Source organism: Bombus vancouverensis, chromosome 11 (assembly GCF_051014615.1).
Source record: "Bombus vancouverensis nearcticus chromosome 11, iyBomVanc1_principal, whole genome shotgun sequence".
Lineage (NCBI taxonomy): Eukaryota > Metazoa > Arthropoda > Insecta > Hymenoptera > Apidae > Bombus > Bombus vancouverensis.
In genome coordinates this window covers 579,905-601,110 of record NC_134921.1, presented here as the reverse complement: position 1 = coordinate 601,110, position 21,206 = coordinate 579,905, and the positions used below count along the sequence as shown (strand labels likewise).

Here is a 21,206-nt window from a genome sequence, read left to right as displayed (position 1 = left end):
TAAATCTTTCTATCAATTATTCAAAACAGAGCTAGGAAATTACGACAGAATCGAATGGTTAACTAAATTAAACGAAATTATTCATATAAACGAAAAGATAAGTATAGGCGACGACAGTTTCACAGAGACCGAAAAGAACGCGATCAAACAAATTTTACTATTCCTGAACGACACCGTAAAAGAATTAAATTTTGCATGGGAACCAATTCAAACATATAGCGACGAAGAAATAGACGAATTATTGAAAGAAAATCACGATTTAGTAGGACACCCCGGTATACAAAAGACATACGACCGCATTCGTGAACGGCACAGAGTACCAGATTTGATGAAACGTATACAACAACATATAGAATCATGCGACACCTGCCAAACATCTAAAACTACACGTATCAGACCGCGCGAAGAACCTTGTATCACCGACACACCCCTCGAACCAAACGATAAAATTGCTATGGACTTATTAGGCCCACTGAAAAAGACGAAAAAAGGCAATCAGTACATTCTATCCATACATGACGAATTGACAAAATACTTAATACTCGTACCACTAAAAACTCAGCAAACGGAAACAATTTGGAACGCACTCTTGAATCATTACATTTACATCTTTTCCGCTCCAAAAAAGATATTAACTGACCGCGGACAGAATTTTATATCTAGTTTAATGTAGCAGTACGAAGACGCGTTCAAAATCAAACATATCAAAACGACATCCTTCCACCCACAAAGTAACGGATCGTTAGAACGGACACACGCAGTAATAACAGACATGTTAAAATCGATACAGCGAAATTCGGATGAAGAATGGGACGATCAACTTAACTTTGTATGCCTTGCATATAACACAATGATACACGACTCTACTGGTTACACGCCATTCGAACTCACATTCGGACACCAAGCCAATCATCCCTCCACAATATCCAAGAATCCCCAACGCACATACGCAGACGAAGTCACGTTCCGCAAAAAGGAATGGGACTCTAGACTCCGACACGCTCGCGAAACATTGATCAAAAGTAAACAGCGATATCAGCGCGATCAAAAACGTAAAATTATAAAACCTCAATCAGTTTTCAAAGAAGGAGACTCTGTTTTAATACATAACGATCATAAAAGGCATAAACTTGATGTGGAATGGTTAGGACCGTACACGATTGATAAAGTATGTACTCCATACTATCTGATTCAAGACAAAAAGATACACGGTAATCGTTTAAAACCTTACTTTCCAGGTCGACGCTCCTCTTTGCCGGAATAGTATCCGCGCAAATAAATATTACACCATTAGAAGGAAACTCTGTATTCGTAGAAAACATAGGAAAAGGATATTTATACAGCGACACTGCCAATGTAATAGTAGGATTAGACACTAGCGACATATACGAACAGATAAGCGCAATAGAATCATATAAATTAACGATAGACTCACGTGCAATCAGCAAACAATACGTCGAAGAGTTAGGCGGATTACAAAATCGCATCAATAACCTAAAACAACTCGCAAAACACTTGAAAGCGTTAACACATACCCGGAGCACACGAGGTTTGCTTAACATCATAGGTTCCGTATCGAAAAGTCTGTTCGGGACTCTCGACGATGATGATCTTACGCTCATAAACAAAAATATGGACAAACTATTCGATGATAATAATAAAATCAAGACCATAATAGCTAATCAAACAGCACTTATTAGAAAAATTGTAAACTCAGAAAACCTAAACCACTTAGAGAGATCATATAGTGATATATTAAAATTACAACAGCAGGCAAATATCGATAGATCTATGCTTAAGATGATCATGAAAGTCGACACCGCGATGCAAACTTTACACTTTCAATTAGATGAAATACTTAACGTCATGATATTAGGCAAACAAGGAATAATTAGTCCACAAATACTTGACCCCAATGAATTCATAGAAAATTACGCCAAGGCAATAGGTAGCCAGATGTACAACACCGCGATTTCTGCCAAAACCGAACATTTTCAATTCATACTCGACATCAGTGATCTTAAAATCTTCACAATAGATGACAAAATATTTTTCAAAATCATAGTACCTTTAGTCTCTAACACAGAATGGAACATATTACAAGTATATCCTATCCCGAGTAAAAGAAATGGAGTATTTTTGGCTCCAGTAGTCGAACATCAGATATATTTAACTTCAGGTCTTTCATTTATAAACGCTGATATCGAGTATTTCAACAAACTTTGTAAGAATCGAGCCGGAACCACTATATGCAAACAAACACTACCAATCCATGACAGAAATTCAAAAACCGATTGTCGCAGCGAAATAATAAATTTCAAACCACACATTGAACATTGTCAAATAACTGTACTTAAGATTGAAGACATTAGCTTTATACCGCTCAAAACTAGCAACTGTTACATTGCGATACCAGCAAGTCCGATAGAAATAGACACAATTTGCCAAACGAAACATACCTTACAAAAACTTGACAAGCCTTCCATCATAAGAGCTAACACTTCTTGCGATATATTGTACAAAGACGAACACATGCGTATAGGCGAAACAAAAAACGAAGTCATATACGAAATCAAAACAAAAACCCTAGCGCTCAAAACAAACGATAGTTTCACTCATCTATTAGATAAACTCGAGCGAGCACCGAAGATAATAGATAATTTACAAGGCTATAAAACAACGATCGATAAAATAGGCGACGAGATAGAAGCTCTTAATTTCGAATATAGAATAAAAAATATACAGTATTGGGGACTAACCACGCTCCAGATATTAGGGTATATAGCATTAGGCATACTAGGTATATATGGATTAAACAAAATAGGGGTATTCAAATGCATCAGGAAATGTATACCGAACAAATTATGTATCAATTTATTTTGCTGCCGAAATGAAACTGTAATCAACAGCCACAATGCGACAGCCCCACCAGTACCACTCACCCTGGGCTCAACACCCAACATCTATATTCCAACCAACACATACCACTCAGATGAAGAGGAGGAATCAGCTGTACTTTTCAAGCCACGTCAAGTCCGATTCCACAAAAGTCTTCTGAAGAAAACTTGAGGGATCAAGTTCAATCTAAGAAGGGGGGAATGTCACAGACGAAATTCGAGCAACTGTATATAACAAACCGAAATTCCGAACGCCTTATCGCGTGTGACCGTCCGGTCAGCACCCGTTCTCAGCCGCCTGAGTGGCATTCGATCACTCCAGCCGTTCTCCGAATTTTACACTAAGTATAAACAAAACCTTCTCCCACTCCAACGAATGGAAGAATATAAATGCTCCCTTCAAAATCATCCAGTCAGTCTAATAAAAAAATTCTTAACTAATCCAAGTATCGAAAGTGTATCATCGCGAACCGAAAAAATTGTATAAATTGAGTAAAAAATAAAAAGAACTTTATCTCCTTTTCGGAAATTAACAAGTTCCTTACTTTTTACCTTAATTTTACACGACAGTTTTAGCGATCCTGCCAGGATCTATTCACTTCAGTGCAAACGAAATTACGATTTCGGCGTACGCGCATCATTGAAGATCGAAGGATCAACGGACCCAGTGCGAATCTTTGCTACTACGAAGCCCTGCAGCAACTTTCAACGTTCCATTACGGTGAAACTAGACGAGAGGACTACGGTCAGCGCAGAGCAAGCCTACGAATAAGATTCGGAATCTAGAACCAACCAGAGAGGAAACATCCCTGATACTCCTCAACGGTCATAGCTACTACGGTAAGCTGAAAAATCTGGATTCATTTTCACGATACCGTGTGAGAAAACCCAGTTTCTCAAGCGCTTCGAGTTCAAATAGCAACAGTAGTTCAGAATCAATAAGCTCAATTAGAATCATGCCCACATCACGAAAAGACAAAGTCGAAACTATTGAAACCGTTTCTACAAACGGAGGTACGGACAATTCGATTCGTGCCATACTCGACGTAATACAAAAACAAATTGAAATTCTTGCGCAACGTGTAGAAGAGACACAACGGACGGCCGACAGTGAAAATAAGAAGCGTGCAGCGGAAATAGAACTATTAGGCAAAAATATCTCTAAAATAAAAATAGGACGCGACGCTACTACAGAACTAGGCTCCCTTATTACTATGGACGAATCTGTTGCCGCGAGAGATAGAACTTCCCCACCATGCGTTCCAATTCGAACAGAAGAATTCAACCATCCCTCTTACGAAGACCGTCCACCGCAATTCGCCTCTCCGAGCTTACGGGCCAAAGACGCGATAGTATGTATTCCGCAATTAAACGGCGAAGACAATATCGGAGTAGAAGAATTCATACGCGAAGTACGCGAATTACGAGCCATGTGTAGCGAACCCACGCTACTATTAAAAATGATCAAAATCGGGAAAATCACGGGTAAAGCCGCAATGGCCATCTGCAATATATCGATATACGAATACGGACACCTGTACGATGCCCTAAGACGAAACGTAGCCACCCAAGACTCTGTTAGAGAACATCAAGACCAGCTACGCGAAACGAGACAGCGTCACGACGAAAGTGTGCAAAGTTATATCATCAGATTCCGCAGAGCACTCAATAAGTTACAATACAGTATAACGAACGAATACCGTGACGAAATTACTAGACGAGCTATGAACGACAGGATTTTAAAAGACTCCGTGATCGATTTTATCCGAGGCCTGAAAGGCGAAATAGGACAATTACTACTCGCCAATCCACCATACAATATCCTTGAAGCCGAAAAGAAAGCCACCGACATCGAGCGATTCTTCAGGGAAGATCGAAATCGACGACTAAAACCAATAGAACGATTACGACTTCCTGAGCAGCAACGACTAACAACCAATAATCCTAATCCGATCACTAAAAAACCAACTCCAACACCCAATCCAATGCCAAGAAGCTTCCGACAAACCGAACAAATACCACTTGCCCAAAGGACACAATTAAAATGCTTCAAATGCAACCAAATCGGACATGTCTCCAGTCAATGTAAAAATTTTCGAACACCCAGCCAATTTCCGAGACCACCAGCAGTCCACAATCTCGAGACACACAAGGAAGAAATAGAGGAACCAATAGACCAGACCTACGAATTAACGCCACAACAGGAACACTACCCACAGTACTTTTACGATCCGACGGACAGCGACATAAATTCCTCATTGACAGCGGAGCAGGAATTAATATACTCAAGCGAAGATGCGTATTACGACTAAGAATAACAAAAGAACGGAAATTCTCGATGGGACACTCTAAATTTAAAACCAACGAACACGCTTTGATAAAACTATTTGGCAAAACTCTAGAATTTTTTGTGGTAGAAGACAACTTTCCAATTATATAATTTATATTGAATTATAAATTCAAATTTGAACTCTCGAATCAACAATTAAAACTTGACAATAATATACTTTTATTGCAACAGGAAAACGACGTACCTCCAAAATAAGCAGTGTCAAAAACAGTCTACCTGGAAGGAAAACCGACAACGATATGCTTTATCAATGGTGGTGAGTGCCCAGCCAAAATGACTAATTTTATCGAAAATTCAAATACGTATGATCAAGTCTCCACGTTTAAAGATTTAGTTAGACTTTCGCATATAGAGAAAACTCTCCGTGAACCAATCGAAAAGATATTGCTGTTCTACCTCGACGTATTCAATCTAGAGACCGACTTATTACCATGCACTAATCTTGCTAAACACACAATAACGTTAAAAGAAAATAAAATCATTAACACAAAATCTTACCGACCGCCTGAATGCCATAAAGAAGAAATCAAACGACAAATGGACGAAATGCTACAAAAGAACATTATAGAACCATCTGATTCTCCTTACAATTCACCAGTCTGGGTAGTACCAAAAAAGGCAGACGCCTCAGGGAAACAGAAATGGCGAATTGTAATAGACTTCAGAAAAATAAACGAACTAACTGACCAGGACGCATATCCATTACCTGACATAGACGACATACTATCCCAACTAGGCAACGCAAAATTCTTCTCAGCCCTCGATTTATCCTCCGGATTCCACCAAATCCCAATGGACATAGACTCTAAAAAGTACACAGCATTCTCCACACCACAAGGACACTATCATTACAATAGGATGCCATTCGGTTTAAAGAATGCACCTGCAACATTTCAACGCATGATGGATACCGCGCTAAGAAGACTCATAAATAAACATTGCTTCGTATATTTAGACGACATTATAATATTCGGACAGTCGATTGAAGGGCACAATAGCAACCTCGCGATAGTATTGCAACGCCTACGCGAACTCGGACTCAAAATACAGCCGGACAAATGCGAATTTCTCAAACCAGAATTAGAATATCTTGGACATATAGTAACCGCCGAAGGTGTAAAGCCAAATCCCAAAAAATTAGAAGCCGTTAGCAATTTCAAACAGCCACGTAATCCCACAGACATCAAATCGTTCTTAGGACTAGCAGGTTATTACCGTAAGTTCATCAGAAACTTTTCTAAGATCGCGAAACCATTGACCGAACTTACAAAAAAGGAGACACCATTTCATTGGACAGATAAAACCCAGGAAGCATTCCAGACATTAAAAGACAAACTCTGTTCATCACCCGTACTAAAATTCCCAGACTTTGCGAAACCATTCACATTAACGACTGACGCCAGTAACGAAGGTATAGGTGCAATCTTATCACAGGACGGACATCCATGTTGTTATATCTCGCGAACTCTAAACCCACCGGAACGAAATTATTCCACTACAGAAAAAGAACTTTTAGCAATAGTATGGGCCGTGAAACGCCTCCGACAATATCTGTTAGGACGGAAATTCCTCATCCGAACCGATCACCAAGCACTAAAATGGTTACAGAATTGCAAAGACCCCTCATCACGCTTGATGAGATGGCGATTAGAACTAGAAGAATACGAATACGACATAGAATACACGAAAGGAAAAGATAATACTGCAGCCGACGCACTATCTAGAATACATGTTCTGACCAGACGACGCGAAAATTTGAACATAGAACTCGATAAAAAATATCACGATTGGGAAAAATCTACCGACGCGTTACCCAAAATTCTCAAAATGACTCCGAACCGTAAATCTTTCTATCAATTATTCAAAACAGAGCTAGGAAATTACGACAGAATCGAATGGTTAACTAAATTAAACGAAATTATTCATATAAACGAAAAGATAAGTATAGGCGACGACAGTTTCACAGAGACCGAAAAGAACGCGATCAAACAAATTTTACTATTCCTGAACGACACCGTAAAAGAATTAAATTTTGCATGGGAACCAATTCAAACATATAGCGACGAAGAAATAGACGAATTATTGAAAGAAAATCACGATTTAGTAGGACACCCCGGTATACAAAAGACATACGACCGCATTCGTGAACGGCACAGAGTACCAGATTTGATGAAACGTATACAACAACATATAGAATCATGCGACACCTGCCAAACATCTAAAACTACACGTATCAGACCGCGCGAAGAACCTTGTATCACCGACACACCCCTCGAACCAAACGATAAAATTGCTATGGACTTATTAGGCCCACTGAAAAAGACGAAAAAAGGCAATCAGTACATTCTATCCATACATGACGAATTGACAAAATACTTAATACTCGTACCACTAAAAACTCAGCAAACGGAAACAATTTGGAACGCACTCTTGAATCATTACATTTACATCTTTTCCGCTCCAAAAAAGATATTAACTGACCGCGGACAGAATTTTATATCTAGTTTAATGTAGCAGTACGAAGACGCGTTCAAAATCAAACATATCAAAACGACATCCTTCCACCCACAAAGTAACGGATCGTTAGAACGGACACACGCAGTAATAACAGACATGTTAAAATCGATACAGCGAAATTCGGATGAAGAATGGGACGATCAACTTAACTTTGTATGCCTTGCATATAACACAATGATACACGACTCTACTGGTTACACGCCATTCGAACTCACATTCGGACACCAAGCCAATCATCCCTCCACAATATCCAAGAATCCCCAACGCACATACGCAGACGAAGTCACGTTCCGCAAAAAGGAATGGGACTCTAGACTCCGACACGCTCGCGAAACATTGATCAAAAGTAAACAGCGATATCAGCGCGATCAAAAACGTAAAATTATAAAACCTCAATCAGTTTTCAAAGAAGGAGACTCTGTTTTAATACATAACGATCATAAAAGGCATAAACTTGATGTGGAATGGTTAGGACCGTACACGATTGATAAAGTATGTACTCCATACTATCTGATTCAAGACAAAAAGATACACGGTAATCGTTTAAAACCTTACTTTCCAGGTCGACGCTCCTCTTTGCCGGAATAGTATCCGCGCAAATAAATATTACACCATTAGAAGGAAACTCTGTATTCGTAGAAAACATAGGAAAAGGATATTTATACAGCGACACTGCCAATGTAATAGTAGGATTAGACACTAGCGACATATACGAACAGATAAGCGCAATAGAATCATATAAATTAACGATAGACTCACGTGCAATCAGCAAACAATACGTCGAAGAGTTAGGCGGATTACAAAATCGCATCAATAACCTAAAACAACTCGCAAAACACTTGAAAGCGTTAACACATACCCGGAGCACACGAGGTTTGCTTAACATCATAGGTTCCGTATCGAAAAGTCTGTTCGGGACTCTCGACGATGATGATCTTACGCTCATAAACAAAAATATGGACAAACTATTCGATGATAATAATAAAATCAAGACCATAATAGCTAATCAAACAGCACTTATTAGAAAAATTGTAAACTCAGAAAACCTAAACCACTTAGAGAGATCATATAGTGATATATTAAAATTACAACAGCAGGCAAATATCGATAGATCTATGCTTAAGATGATCATGAAAGTCGACACCGCGATGCAAACTTTACACTTTCAATTAGATGAAATACTTAACGTCATGATATTAGGCAAACAAGGAATAATTAGTCCACAAATACTTGACCCCAATGAATTCATAGAAAATTACGCCAAGGCAATAGGTAGCCAGATGTACAACACCGCGATTTCTGCCAAAACCGAACATTTTCAATTCATACTCGACATCAGTGATCTTAAAATCTTCACAATAGATGACAAAATATTTTTCAAAATCATAGTACCTTTAGTCTCTAACACAGAATGGAACATATTACAAGTATATCCTATCCCGAGTAAAAGAAATGGAGTATTTTTGGCTCCAGTAGTCGAACATCAGATATATTTAACTTCAGGTCTTTCATTTATAAACGCTGATATCGAGTATTTCAACAAACTTTGTAAGAATCGAGCCGGAACCACTATATGCAAACAAACACTACCAATCCATGACAGAAATTCAAAAACCGATTGTCGCAGCGAAATAATAAATTTCAAACCACACATTGAACATTGTCAAATAACTGTACTTAAGATTGAAGACATTAGCTTTATACCGCTCAAAACTAGCAACTGTTACATTGCGATACCAGCAAGTCCGATAGAAATAGACACAATTTGCCAAACGAAACATACCTTACAAAAACTTGACAAGCCTTCCATCATAAGAGCTAACACTTCTTGCGATATATTGTACAAAGACGAACACATGCGTATAGGCGAAACAAAAAACGAAGTCATATACGAAATCAAAACAAAAACCCTAGCGCTCAAAACAAACGATAGTTTCACTCATCTATTAGATAAACTCGAGCGAGCACCGAAGATAATAGATAATTTACAAGGCTATAAAACAACGATCGATAAAATAGGCGACGAGATAGAAGCTCTTAATTTCGAATATAGAATAAAAAATATACAGTATTGGGGACTAACCACGCTCCAGATATTAGGGTATATAGCATTAGGCATACTAGGTATATATGGATTAAACAAAATAGGGGTATTCAAATGCATCAGGAAATGTATACCGAACAAATTATGTATCAATTTATTTTGCTGCCGAAATGAAACTGTAATCAACAGCCACAATGCGACAGCCCCACCAGTACCACTCACCCTGGGCTCAACACCCAACATCTATATTCCAACCAACACATACCACTCAGATGAAGAGGAGGAATCAGCTGTACTTTTCAAGCCACGTCAAGTCCGATTCCACAAAAGTCTTCTGAAGAAAACTTGAGGGATCAAGTTCAATCTAAGAAGGGGGGAATGTCACAGACGAAATTCGAGCAACTGTATATAACAAACCGAAATTCCGAACGCCTTATCGCGTGTGACCGTCCGGTCAGCACCCGTTCTCAGCCGCCTGAGTGGCATTCGATCACTCCAGCCGTTCTCCGAATTTTACACTAAGTATAAACAAAACCTTCTCCCACTCCAACGAATGGAAGAATATAAATGCTCCCTTCAAAATCATCCAGTCAGTCTAATAAAAAAATTCTTAACTAATCCAAGTATCGAAAGTGTATCATCGCGAACCGAAAAAATTGTATAAATTGAGTAAAAAATAAAAAGAACTTTATCTCCTTTTCGGAAATTAACAAGTTCCTTACTTTTTACCTTAATTTTACACGGCAGGCGCGTGCATGCTCTTCCGAGAACTCGGCGGAAGAAACGTAAGGATATGGATGGAACATTGGGCACGTCGGTGTCGCGCCTTGACAGCGTAACGCTTTGTATCGAGAAGCTGCTAGAAAGTTCCGTGGCACGTGACGTTACACAGACATCTACTCAGGTCACACTCATTATAGAGAGTGGGGGTTCAAAATCTTTACAAGCGCCACAGGTCACTAAGGCAGTTAGTCTGTGAATAACTGGCCAACTGTCTACATTCCAGAACGCACATTTATAGCTCTCGAAATAATTGTTTAATAAATATCACATTATATTATTTCAACATAAACATTGTGTCTTCCACAGAATATTAATCCTAATTCCAAGATTAAATTCTAACACTAAATATAGGTAAATGCAATTAAATAGAGTTAAATATACCGTAATGAAATATATTTAGTTTATGAAACTTTTCCTACATTAAATGGGAAAATTATTCGCATAGTTGGAAATTCGTGTAGTATCTATAATAAAAATTTATAAAATAACAAGACAGCTCAGAGGACTTTTCAATATTTTTTATTTCGGTATATATACTGCATTTCCATTAATCTTCGTTTCAGATATTTTTAAAAGTTACTTATTAATATCACTTCTAGTCATTTTTTAACATTATTCGATAAAGTTACATTAACAAAATCGTGTTTTTCAATTATACCATTTACTACTCTTTATCTTCATGATTATAATTGATTATACAAGTATCCCATATATCGTAGTGAAGCAATTGTGTATAGTTGTAGCATTGTAAAGTTATGACTCGGAGACAACAAAATCGTAAAAATTCTTAAAAAAATTGGTTGACAGAATATCCTACCAAGTATTATTTTCAGCGAAGCAACAGGTTTTGTCAAACGTATAACCTTTATAAATTTCTGACGTAAAGTATTTCAAATCTATCTTCTCCAAAAAGAAGAACGTCGTAGGATAAAATTGTACATTTTAAAATGTACATTGTAAAATTATACATTTTCGATTTATTTCTTCACGTAGAAAATTTTACCTTATCCTTTATAGTACGATTAATGAGACGCACTAAATATTTGAATGCTACGAAACTCGTAAGAACCAGTTGTACTATACTTTAACCAGTTACACATACTAAACGGTATCAAGTAACTTATCGATCAGTATCGCTTTCCTTTAATATGAAAGAACGAAATAAACGTAGAACAGAATTTTTACGAACAGAGAAAGTATCAGGTTGTCCGGAAAGTGTCTTTCTTTCGCAAGCGTGTCTTTTACAAGGATGCACCTTCGTACAAACGTAAAACCAAGTCTGTGAAATTTATCTCAACAGAATATCGTAATTCGATAAAATAATATAAAACAAAAAGACGTTGTGCGTCTATTATTTCCTCATAAAACGAAAGAAACTTTTTGGACAAGCTAATAGTTTTCGAAAGATTTACGACTTGTCTATGGAAGACGAGGGATTGAAAGAACGCCGAAGAATGAGGTTCAATGGATGAACCAGCAGGAAGTTCTCGAAGCAGCCGCGAATCGCGAGTACCCCCTCGAAAAGAGATGAAAGTGAATCGAAACTGTAAGACTGTTACGACTTTTCCTCTCCGATATTCGTGAATTGAATCACGGTCAACTCAGCTTGAAAGAGAAGTTCGATTAAAAATCTTCTATTGTTAAATTCCTTAGTCACTCAGGCAGATCCATGCGATTAACTCTTAATTAGTATTCTTGGTACAGCAATAGTTACTCAATTTTAGAGTTTCAATAATATACGTTGATTTGTATTTCGTACTTTACGTAATAAGTATCATTGATATTATTTACGGCGTAACACTAAATAATAATTTAAATTTCAATATTGAAATTCTGTAATCATATATTAAAATATTGAAATTGTATACTGAAAGTATTTCATTCTGTTAGCTTAATTTGCTCAGGAGCCACGCTGATCACCTTCATAAATTCAAGCACAGAGAAAAATAACAGAAAACAATTACAAACGCTTTTGAAAATTTACCTTGGAGCCTGTGACTTTTTACAATTCCTTGCGATAGATAATTGCAAATTTGGAAAAATAGATCGTTCGTTTTTTAGCATGCTGAATATTAATTATATTCTTAAATAATTAAATCGAGGAATTTTATATTAATTTTATATTTTTCACAAGGCTGATCAGTTTCTCGTGTGAAAATCTCAATGAAAAGAATTGATATGCTATTGTTAAATTAATCCTCGTCTTAAATCCTCGTTACTGATCTAATTTATACAAAATAAGGTTACACACTTACAACAATAAAGAAGCTATAGAGCGGCGAAGATATCCTCAAAGAAGGAGAGAAGAATCAATTATACGAGCCATTATTCGCCACTTACCTAATCTTAATCTAAATCTTAAATCTAACTGCACTTAATCTTAATCTTAAATCTAACTGCAATTGTCCTTTGTTAATTTTATGATTTCCATTACGCGAATCGAGTTGAGTGTAAAAATTCTGTTTTACGACTAAACCATATTTACGACTAAACGAATCCTTACAAAACATATATATAAACATAAACATATATATAAACATTATAATGCAGAGATTGGAACACAATTCAATTTCGTGGACAGCATGTGTTCGTGATCAATCGACGCGTCAGATAATTTATTATTGAATAAACTGGCCGGTGGCGTCTGCGTTTCATGATTGGCAAGTCGATAACGATACAACCGATAGGTAACCGAAATAAATGTTCTACATCTGCGAAGTAGACGTTGTTCTACTAAGCTTTCGACGAGTGAATATTTCTCTTCTTTCTTTCCATCGATAAATCGCGTATCTCTTAGTAACATTCAACTAAATTTTACAAATTTCACCATAGGCAGAGTAATTCTATAGCCGAAAGATAGAAAAAAAGAAAAAAATGGAACAGCGAAAGAACCAAGTCAATTTCCCTCTTTCATCCAGTTTCAGAGCGAAATACGACATATATGATATTTTCATGCTTCAATTTACGATCAAAGGATATTCAGAGTCGCAACTTTTTATCGAATCGAAACTCCCAAGCTGCATGTTTCACGCAGAGGAAATGGGAGAAAGAGTTACATAAACACTGATAAGTGAGCCAGTGAGAAGTTAAATTGATCGATTCCATTTTTAAACAAGTTTTTTCGTTCTAAGATCCCATCGACTAAATCGCTACACTCACTGCTGATATTTATTTAAATTTATGTTTTTATAGAGCGCGACGAAAGAGAAGAACCTAGACAGAAATTTATTTTACTTACTGAACTATTAATAGCTGCTAGACTTTGCATATTTGTACACCTTCGCGCGTATTTTTACATCTTTCAATTTACCGTAAAACCTTATTCACATTGAACTCTTCAGAAACCAAACGATTAATCTCAATAGAGTCAACCTTCTTTACAAACAAGGTATTTCTATATTGCAACTATTTTGAAACATATACACGTATGAAATATAAACATATTTTTCATCCTAATTCCGGACACTCTTTTCACATGGATTTCGTCAAAATTATGCGGCCTTGCGATTAAAAGAAATTTTCTCGAGAAGTGTCGCGATTAGGCAACTTATTGGTATTAACAGATTATTAACAGAAAGACAAAATAAACTCCGTTACACAAATCGGATGATCAAGTTTTCGGAGGAGAAAGAGAAAGAGACAGAGAGGGGGAGAGAGAGAGTGAGAGAGAAACAAGATTTATTGAAGGGAGGATGAGGGAACGGAAACACTTTGAGGAAACACTTTGAGCTCTATGCTTCGACCTGTCCAGCCGCCAATCGAATTAGCGTGCCATCCAGCATTGATTTTGCGTCCATATCGTGGAACCATGCCGTATTTATTGTTTACCAGGTTTCCTGTGTCCTATGAATTTCAGTTTTTCCGCAAGATGCCGCAAGATGCAGCTCGTTTTCCTTAGACTCCGATGTGAAATCGCGCGAAAAAGTAAGAATGAAGGCGTTTCCATTGGATCGCGATTGCACTTTATCGTATTAATTAACTCGACATTACAGCGTAGTCCTAGAAAATCGTATTAATCGAGGTAATCCGATGCAATTGATTCACGGCCAGCGTACTGCTGCGCATCACGCGAGTCGTTGTCTCAATTATTGAATTGCTCGTTGCGAAGTATTGTAGCGGAACCTCGGAAACGAAATTAACGATGTAATTGGGGACAGGATGCATTGTAACGATGGAAAATATTTTAGTCATAACAGCTAATTCGAAGGTTGAAAAATATCGATCGAACTGTTTGCTGGTGTTCGCCCAAGGATTCGAACATGTAGGGGTATAGTGGTTGAACAATTAGATCTGGTCATATCTGTTAATTTTTCTGTCGTTATTGCATAATTCATTGTATTCTTTGGTTTACTATATACACGTATCCCGTTTGATAAATTATATTTCTAATTTTCGTTAATAATATTAATACTTTGCATTCGAAGGTTTCATTTATTCATATTACCAGATACTCCAAGTAATTTCAGTAGAAAGAACGTGTTTTCGTATAATTGGTTAAATATATGCGTAGAATGAAGAGTCATAGCCGCATCACTCATCACCTACTCACTCACTCACTATCATCGCGCAGTGCGATACGATTTTGCTTGGTAGTGTAATATATCTTCGGCCAATACGTCGGTTTATTTTTCTGATTGTATCTTACCTGTTCGTTGCAAGAATACGTGAGATAATTATGATTTGACAGGTTAAGGACAAATTTTTAATTTATTGATTTATTAAATTTTTAATTTATTAATTATTTAATTTATTTGATATTATTAGCGGAGCCCTCGATTGCGAAGGGTTATAGTAGCGTCGAATAAAATTGAAGTTGTTAATAGATCATTTTCTGATATTATATTTCAATGGATCTTCGTGGAAATTGAAATAATGTCTGATTCTATTATTTATCTTAGAAAACTTGAAAAACTAATTAATTATTCGTATCGAATTAGTAATATTCGTTTGTTTGTAAAATGTACTTGTCAAGATAGTATTATATAAAAATGCTGAATCTCGACAGGTTAATTTCTCATGTGAGTTTTCACGAAGCTTGAAAAAATAGAATTTGTAATTAGTGTTATTTGCAACAGACATTTATTTTCCCTGAAACCTATGTAGGTCACAAATATTCCTAGTAGCAATGCGTGTGAACTACATTCGCTTCTCTATGTACGTACATATGTACTCTCAAAATTTCATTAAAATCGTTCTTACGTTATTTTAAAATCCATTCTAAAATCGATTCTATGGTGACAACCAACGGTGTAACTTTATAATTCGACGAAATTTTCCAATGCATTTCAAACAGACAAATTTTTACAATCCCAATATAGAGAAGGTATAAAAATAAAATAGTTATTTTTCTTGCTCGGTTCTAGATGAGAACAATAAAAGTTGCGTGGACAGTGATTAAATTGCTTTAAGGAGAAACCTCCTATCTTTTGTTTTATATATTGACTTTTTGTTGCAATATTTTCCAAGAGCTTCGACTGGCATCGAGTCGTATAAAATCGTAGAAAAAGGCGCTAGTATTCTTTATAGTTGCATAGCTTCCATCATCGCCTGGGTAATAGGCCTCGCTTCGTCTTTGACGCGACAATCTCGTTACCAAGACTTCGATCTTCGAGTTGCTTAATGCGATATCGACATCAGAACGATGCCTCGACGAGCAATTCATCAAAAAAGTTTTTTAAATTTTATTCGTGTAATCTCGAAAGTGACTCGATATTGACCGAGAATAATACGATGTTTCATTTATTTGACGAAGCTTGGGTGAAAATTTTCCGCCGACAGATTTTTGATTGCAACCAACGACATTTGAAATTACTGACACGAGAAATAGAAATTTATTGTCATAACTAGCAACGTTGTAAATTGTTCGTATTTGCTTTGATACGAAGATGAATGGGAAATTATTAAAATTTAACAATTTAATAGCATTTACAATTATTCGTATTATCTCATTTAATTATATCATAATTGACAATACAGAAGTGTCACTGTTTCTGTATACCTAAATATATTATGTAGTATCGTTTGTTTTTTTACAATAACTGTGCAATTCCATCGTATTGATGCCTTTTCTACTGTAATTCTACTCCTAACTAATTACATTGAATCAACGTCAGTCATTCGCATAATAACAATTCTATTCCCTGATATTCCCAACCCGAAAGCAAATATCCTCTTCCAAATTGTTGCGTATGTGTAACCATCCGATTTCTATAGTAATATATTAGCCGTACTGTATTATGTGGATTCTTCGTTGTACGAACGTAAGTAGTCAAGTGAAATTTGTGATGTTCCTTGATCTATGTATGTTACGATCAGTTTGCAACAGGTAACGACAGTTTTCCCAAGTGGTTGCACGTTCAGCAAGAAATTAATCAGCAGTGAAGAAAAATATAAAGTTCCCCTGTATTTCTAACTTTGTACTCTGTAATGTCACGGTTTCTAATCTTTCATCCATAGTTCACACTTTAAGAAAAATTAATCAATTACATTAATTACGTTGCTTAAAATCATCGAATTTATCTAGTCGGTTAAGCGTGTAAAATCGACGAACGGAAGATTATTCAATGAGAAAACTCGACATTACCAAAATGAACGTTTGCCCATGTTGATGTAGCATTTAAAGTAGCCATGTTTGCCCATGTTGAAGTAGCATTTCTATTCGCCTCCATATGAACCCATTGAATAATCGATACGAGTTGCTCGTTACACGGTAATTCCTTGCTTGCAAATTTGAAAGCCACCCCCATAGGCCCTGTTAATCGGTCAGACTAGCGCAGAGACGCGTTTCATTTGCTATAATTCGATCTTCGGACGGTTTAGTTATCGTCGCATTTTGACGCTGCTTACCAGCAGATTAATCTCTAGCAAACAATTGATAGGCGTCACAAACAGACCAGTTTCTTCGTAGTTAGCGAGTCTCTGGACGTTCAGAATATGAGGATCCAGCTGATCCACCATTACAATTAATCGGATTAATTCTCACTCCCTCTCGCCAAGGGATATATGTAATTGATTTTCTGAATCAGGGATGGCTATTCCGATAATATACAGTAAATATAAAATATAGCGAAAATACATAGTAAATCGAATTTTTCCTTTTCATTTCTTAACTTTATCTGTTCTCAAGATACATAGCTTTTGCAGTTTTCCGTAATGGGACAGAAAGCGGAACATCTTTAGGCTACCATCTTTTTCTTTTTACAATTTAAATTCGTTTCTTCAATGTCCGTTAGAACATTTTCCAGCCAATATTTTCTAAAATTTCACACGTATCCTTCCTTCGCTATAAGACGCGAGATACACGTGTACTTCAGCATCGACGTGTCTTCAACTCATCGACGCCTCTTTCTCGGCGTTTCCCATAGTCCGTTTTCCATTCTGTCCGCGTTTCATCCCCCGACCACATTTTCTGTGCAACGTGTACACACATCCAAATATGGGTTGACTGCGACACGGGAAAACTCAGCGTTAGAAACGAACGAAGAAACGCCTAACCATCGTGAAAGCGATGTGAACGCGGAAATCGGACGAGGCGAAGTTAATTTCGACTATCAGCCAGCTTTGGGCAATGAATCTCGACGATTTCCGCGAGCATATTGGACTTATCTGCTCCAGCACGCCTTGCAATCACGATAACACCTTCTGTTGCACGCACGTGAACACGCAACCCCCTCGTTACCCTCGAAACGAGCGGTCAGAGATCCGTGAACAAGATTGAAATTCGTTACGGTTACGGAAGCCGTTTACGACCCTATGGATTACGAGGGTCGTTTCGGAGAATGCAGTGAGCGATCCCATGGAGCGTAATTCTTAGCCCATTAACGGGTAACGTTGCGTTAGCGAATTTCATCTGTCACCTTTTCCCCAATGAATTTGCGTTATCGAATTCTATTTGTTAACATTATCACCACGACAAGCAATTCCAAGGATGAGCTTCGCGTTTACCTCGTCTCTACTTTTTCTATCTGGATTCTACAATTTCATGAGTTTCAAAGGATGTGGATAAAACGGCATTATGAGAAACTGTTGGTTGATTCTTCATGGGTTAACGTAGTTTTGAAGAAATTCTTCCAGGACCCGGGAAGAATATTAAACATTGAAATCGGATACAGTACCAATTCTGAGAACTTTGAAAATGACACGGTACCACAATGTCGCTATAGAGACTAATATAATGTTACTCTAGAGGCTTTCACTGCTCGAATTGTCACAATTATTTTTTATACTTCCGATCCTTGATCATGCCAAAGCGTTATTTTTAAAAAATAAAATATATAATAGAAGTGTGTATAGAACTGTTGAAAGGGTCCGTGTAACAGACTTTCGTCGATGATCTATACAACTAAAATTCTTAATACTAAATTCAATTCGTAGAATATTCAAATCTATCTATAGTTTGATCGAATCTTCGATTATAAATCGACGTAAAATTTTTGGATACTACAAGCGTAGCCATCGTTCAGTATCTCGTAAACGTCTGATGAAGAAGTACATGTTACAAGGCTTATACGTCAAATCTATAGAACACCTGAATATAACTGACTTCCCAATATTTCAATATTCCAGGTCCCATAGCTATATCGGATGTCGATTAATACGAAACATGAGAAGTCAATCAATCGATATGTTCAATGGCACGTAATCTTGATAAAAGCTGTACAAACTTGCAGTCCTTTCCTTGTTTATAACGGGAAATTGAATATAAATAATATTCATAAATAATTGAATTGATAAAGTTGCCAGTATCGAAACTAAAGTTTTCTGGGAAACGACTGTTTATGAGAAATTGTTTGTTTATGGGAATGTTATTTATTAGAAAAATATAACGATACTTATTTATTACGCATATTATAATACTTTATATAATTTTACGATATCTCTATTCTATCGTTTCAAAGATCTGTTAATTAACGATAAAAAAAAATATCTTCTTTATATCTTAAGAGAAGATATGTAAGTCCATTATGTAGTTTGCTTAAGAAGGTCAGTAGAGATTTTCTTATCTGATGGGATAATTGAGGCAGATTTATCTACGCACATGTTCAAGCACGATGGAGGGAGTTTGCTGGTACATGGTGCACACAGTCTAATTTAGGGAACTAATCGTATAACATACATCATACACAACCTATATCACGTAAAAACGTGTAAACTGAAACGTTAAAAACTGTACGAATTATTATGATTACACTTCCCTTCATATTTAGTGATATTAACCTTCATACAAACAACCTCTTCAAGGAAAAACAAAATTCTTTTTCGAAAATGGCACTTCCAATTCTTCTTATTCTCACTATTTAATTGCTAGCCGTATCAAGTAACAACGAAAAAGATAATAATATCTAAACGTTAAGCAGGTCCATATTTTGGGGGATACAATTAAAAAAGTAAATCGTCGGTGGAATATTGTTTCACCTATTAAGAATTTTGGAAGATATAATCAGAAAGGTACAACCTGGGTAGAAAATTGTACTCCTTATCGAGCATTTTTGAAAATATAATTGAGAAAGTGGAATCTGGATAGAAAATTGTTTTACCTACGAAGCATTATAAAAAGTAAGTTTAATAAAACTATACCTTGGATATTTCATATATTTTTTCATATTATACGCATTACATTATAGAAGCAAACGCGGACTGCTCAACGTCATAGGCTCAGAATCTAAAACTCTATTCGGAACTCTCCTCGAAAAAGATCTAGAACTCATTAACGAAAATATTGATACATTTGTAGCGGCACTCGACACAGCACAAATACCGCTACTCGACATAAACAACTAACGGACGACGGTAGCGCAGTGGTTAACGCATTAGGTTACGAACGTTCGGGGAAAGTAGTGGGGGGATATATGGGAGGCAGACGTAGAGAGGACGGAGCTGCGAGCGTAATCGAAATCTCCGGAAAACTAGAGAGCTTGGGCAAGGGAGGTAACCAGAGTGGAGGACTAGTGCCTGTGAACGCAAAGCGGGTGTAGCTACGGGAAGTCTGGCTTGGACAAGGAGTTAAAGCAAAACCAACCAAGTGTGAGGTTAGGACGGTGGAGTAGCCATATTAGGACGCGTGACAACAGCGCCGCTACACGGGCTACCCGAGAAACTACCCAGACGCAGCCATATTGGCGCGTGCGCCGAAGCGCGTCGCGCGGGCCACTTGAAAGTGACAGCGACTGGCAGAGTGGCAAGTGATGACCGAGCGACATTTCCCGCCCAACGGGGAAACAGACGCAACCATGGCGAAAGGGAAGGAGGTAGAGGAAAACGCTAGGGGACGGAGGGAAACGGAACTGGCTGCGGAGCTGCCACACGTCAGCACCAGGAGCATGACGAAGGCGATGCCGCCAAAGGAGGGACCCTCCCGCTTCACGCTGGACAAGGAGGGAATATGGACTGAGGAAACAACAGAGGAGGAGGAAACCCCCGCCAGAGAAGCACCCCGAGCGAAGAGAAAGAAGGCCAACGAATCCCCCGAACTCCCCGCGGACCCGGCTGAAGAAATGAGAACAGCCACAACGGCGGACATAGGAGCCGAACTGATTCGCCGGGCCGCCGAGGTGGCCAAGGCTGCCGAGGCACCCCGCAACCACAAGGGCACGCAGGTGAAAACCCTGAAGGAGGC

General features: G+C 37.6%; 3 protein-coding genes across 7 annotated transcripts in view; all 3 read left to right on the top strand.

Annotated features, from left to right (window-relative positions):
• The window catches only part of LOC143303316 (uncharacterized), a 57,463-nt gene extending 54,037 nt beyond the window's left edge, over nt 1–3,426 (top strand). For all 4 annotated transcript variants that reach the window (XM_076622625.1, XM_076622624.1, XM_076622623.1 and 1 more), the window contains one exon: nt 1,239–3,426. In XM_076622625.1, the coding sequence (XP_076478740.1) occupies nt 1,239–3,069 (1,831 nt within the window). In that variant the 3' untranslated portion in view covers nt 3,070–3,426. The remainder of the gene's footprint in view (nt 1–1,238) is intronic.
• LOC143303315 (uncharacterized) overlaps nt 1–21,206 on the top strand; it is a 277,255-nt gene that overhangs the window by 53,901 nt on the left and 202,148 nt on the right. The gene's annotated exons all lie outside the window — the stretch shown is intronic.
• On the top strand, nt 3,483–10,514 carry LOC143303318 (uncharacterized). Of its 2 annotated transcripts, XM_076622629.1 has the most exons (3): nt 3,483–3,737; nt 5,419–5,503; nt 8,327–10,514. In XM_076622629.1, the coding sequence occupies exons 2-3, from the start codon at nt 5,487–5,489 to the stop codon at nt 10,155–10,157; spliced, it is 1,848 nt and encodes a 615-aa protein (XP_076478744.1). In that variant the 5' UTR covers nt 3,483–3,737; nt 5,419–5,486; the 3' UTR covers nt 10,158–10,514. The 2 variants fall into 2 exon arrangements, with proteins under 2 accessions (XP_076478744.1, XP_076478742.1); XM_076622627.1 differs by lacking the exon at nt 3,483–3,737 and having other exon boundaries at nt 5,361–5,503.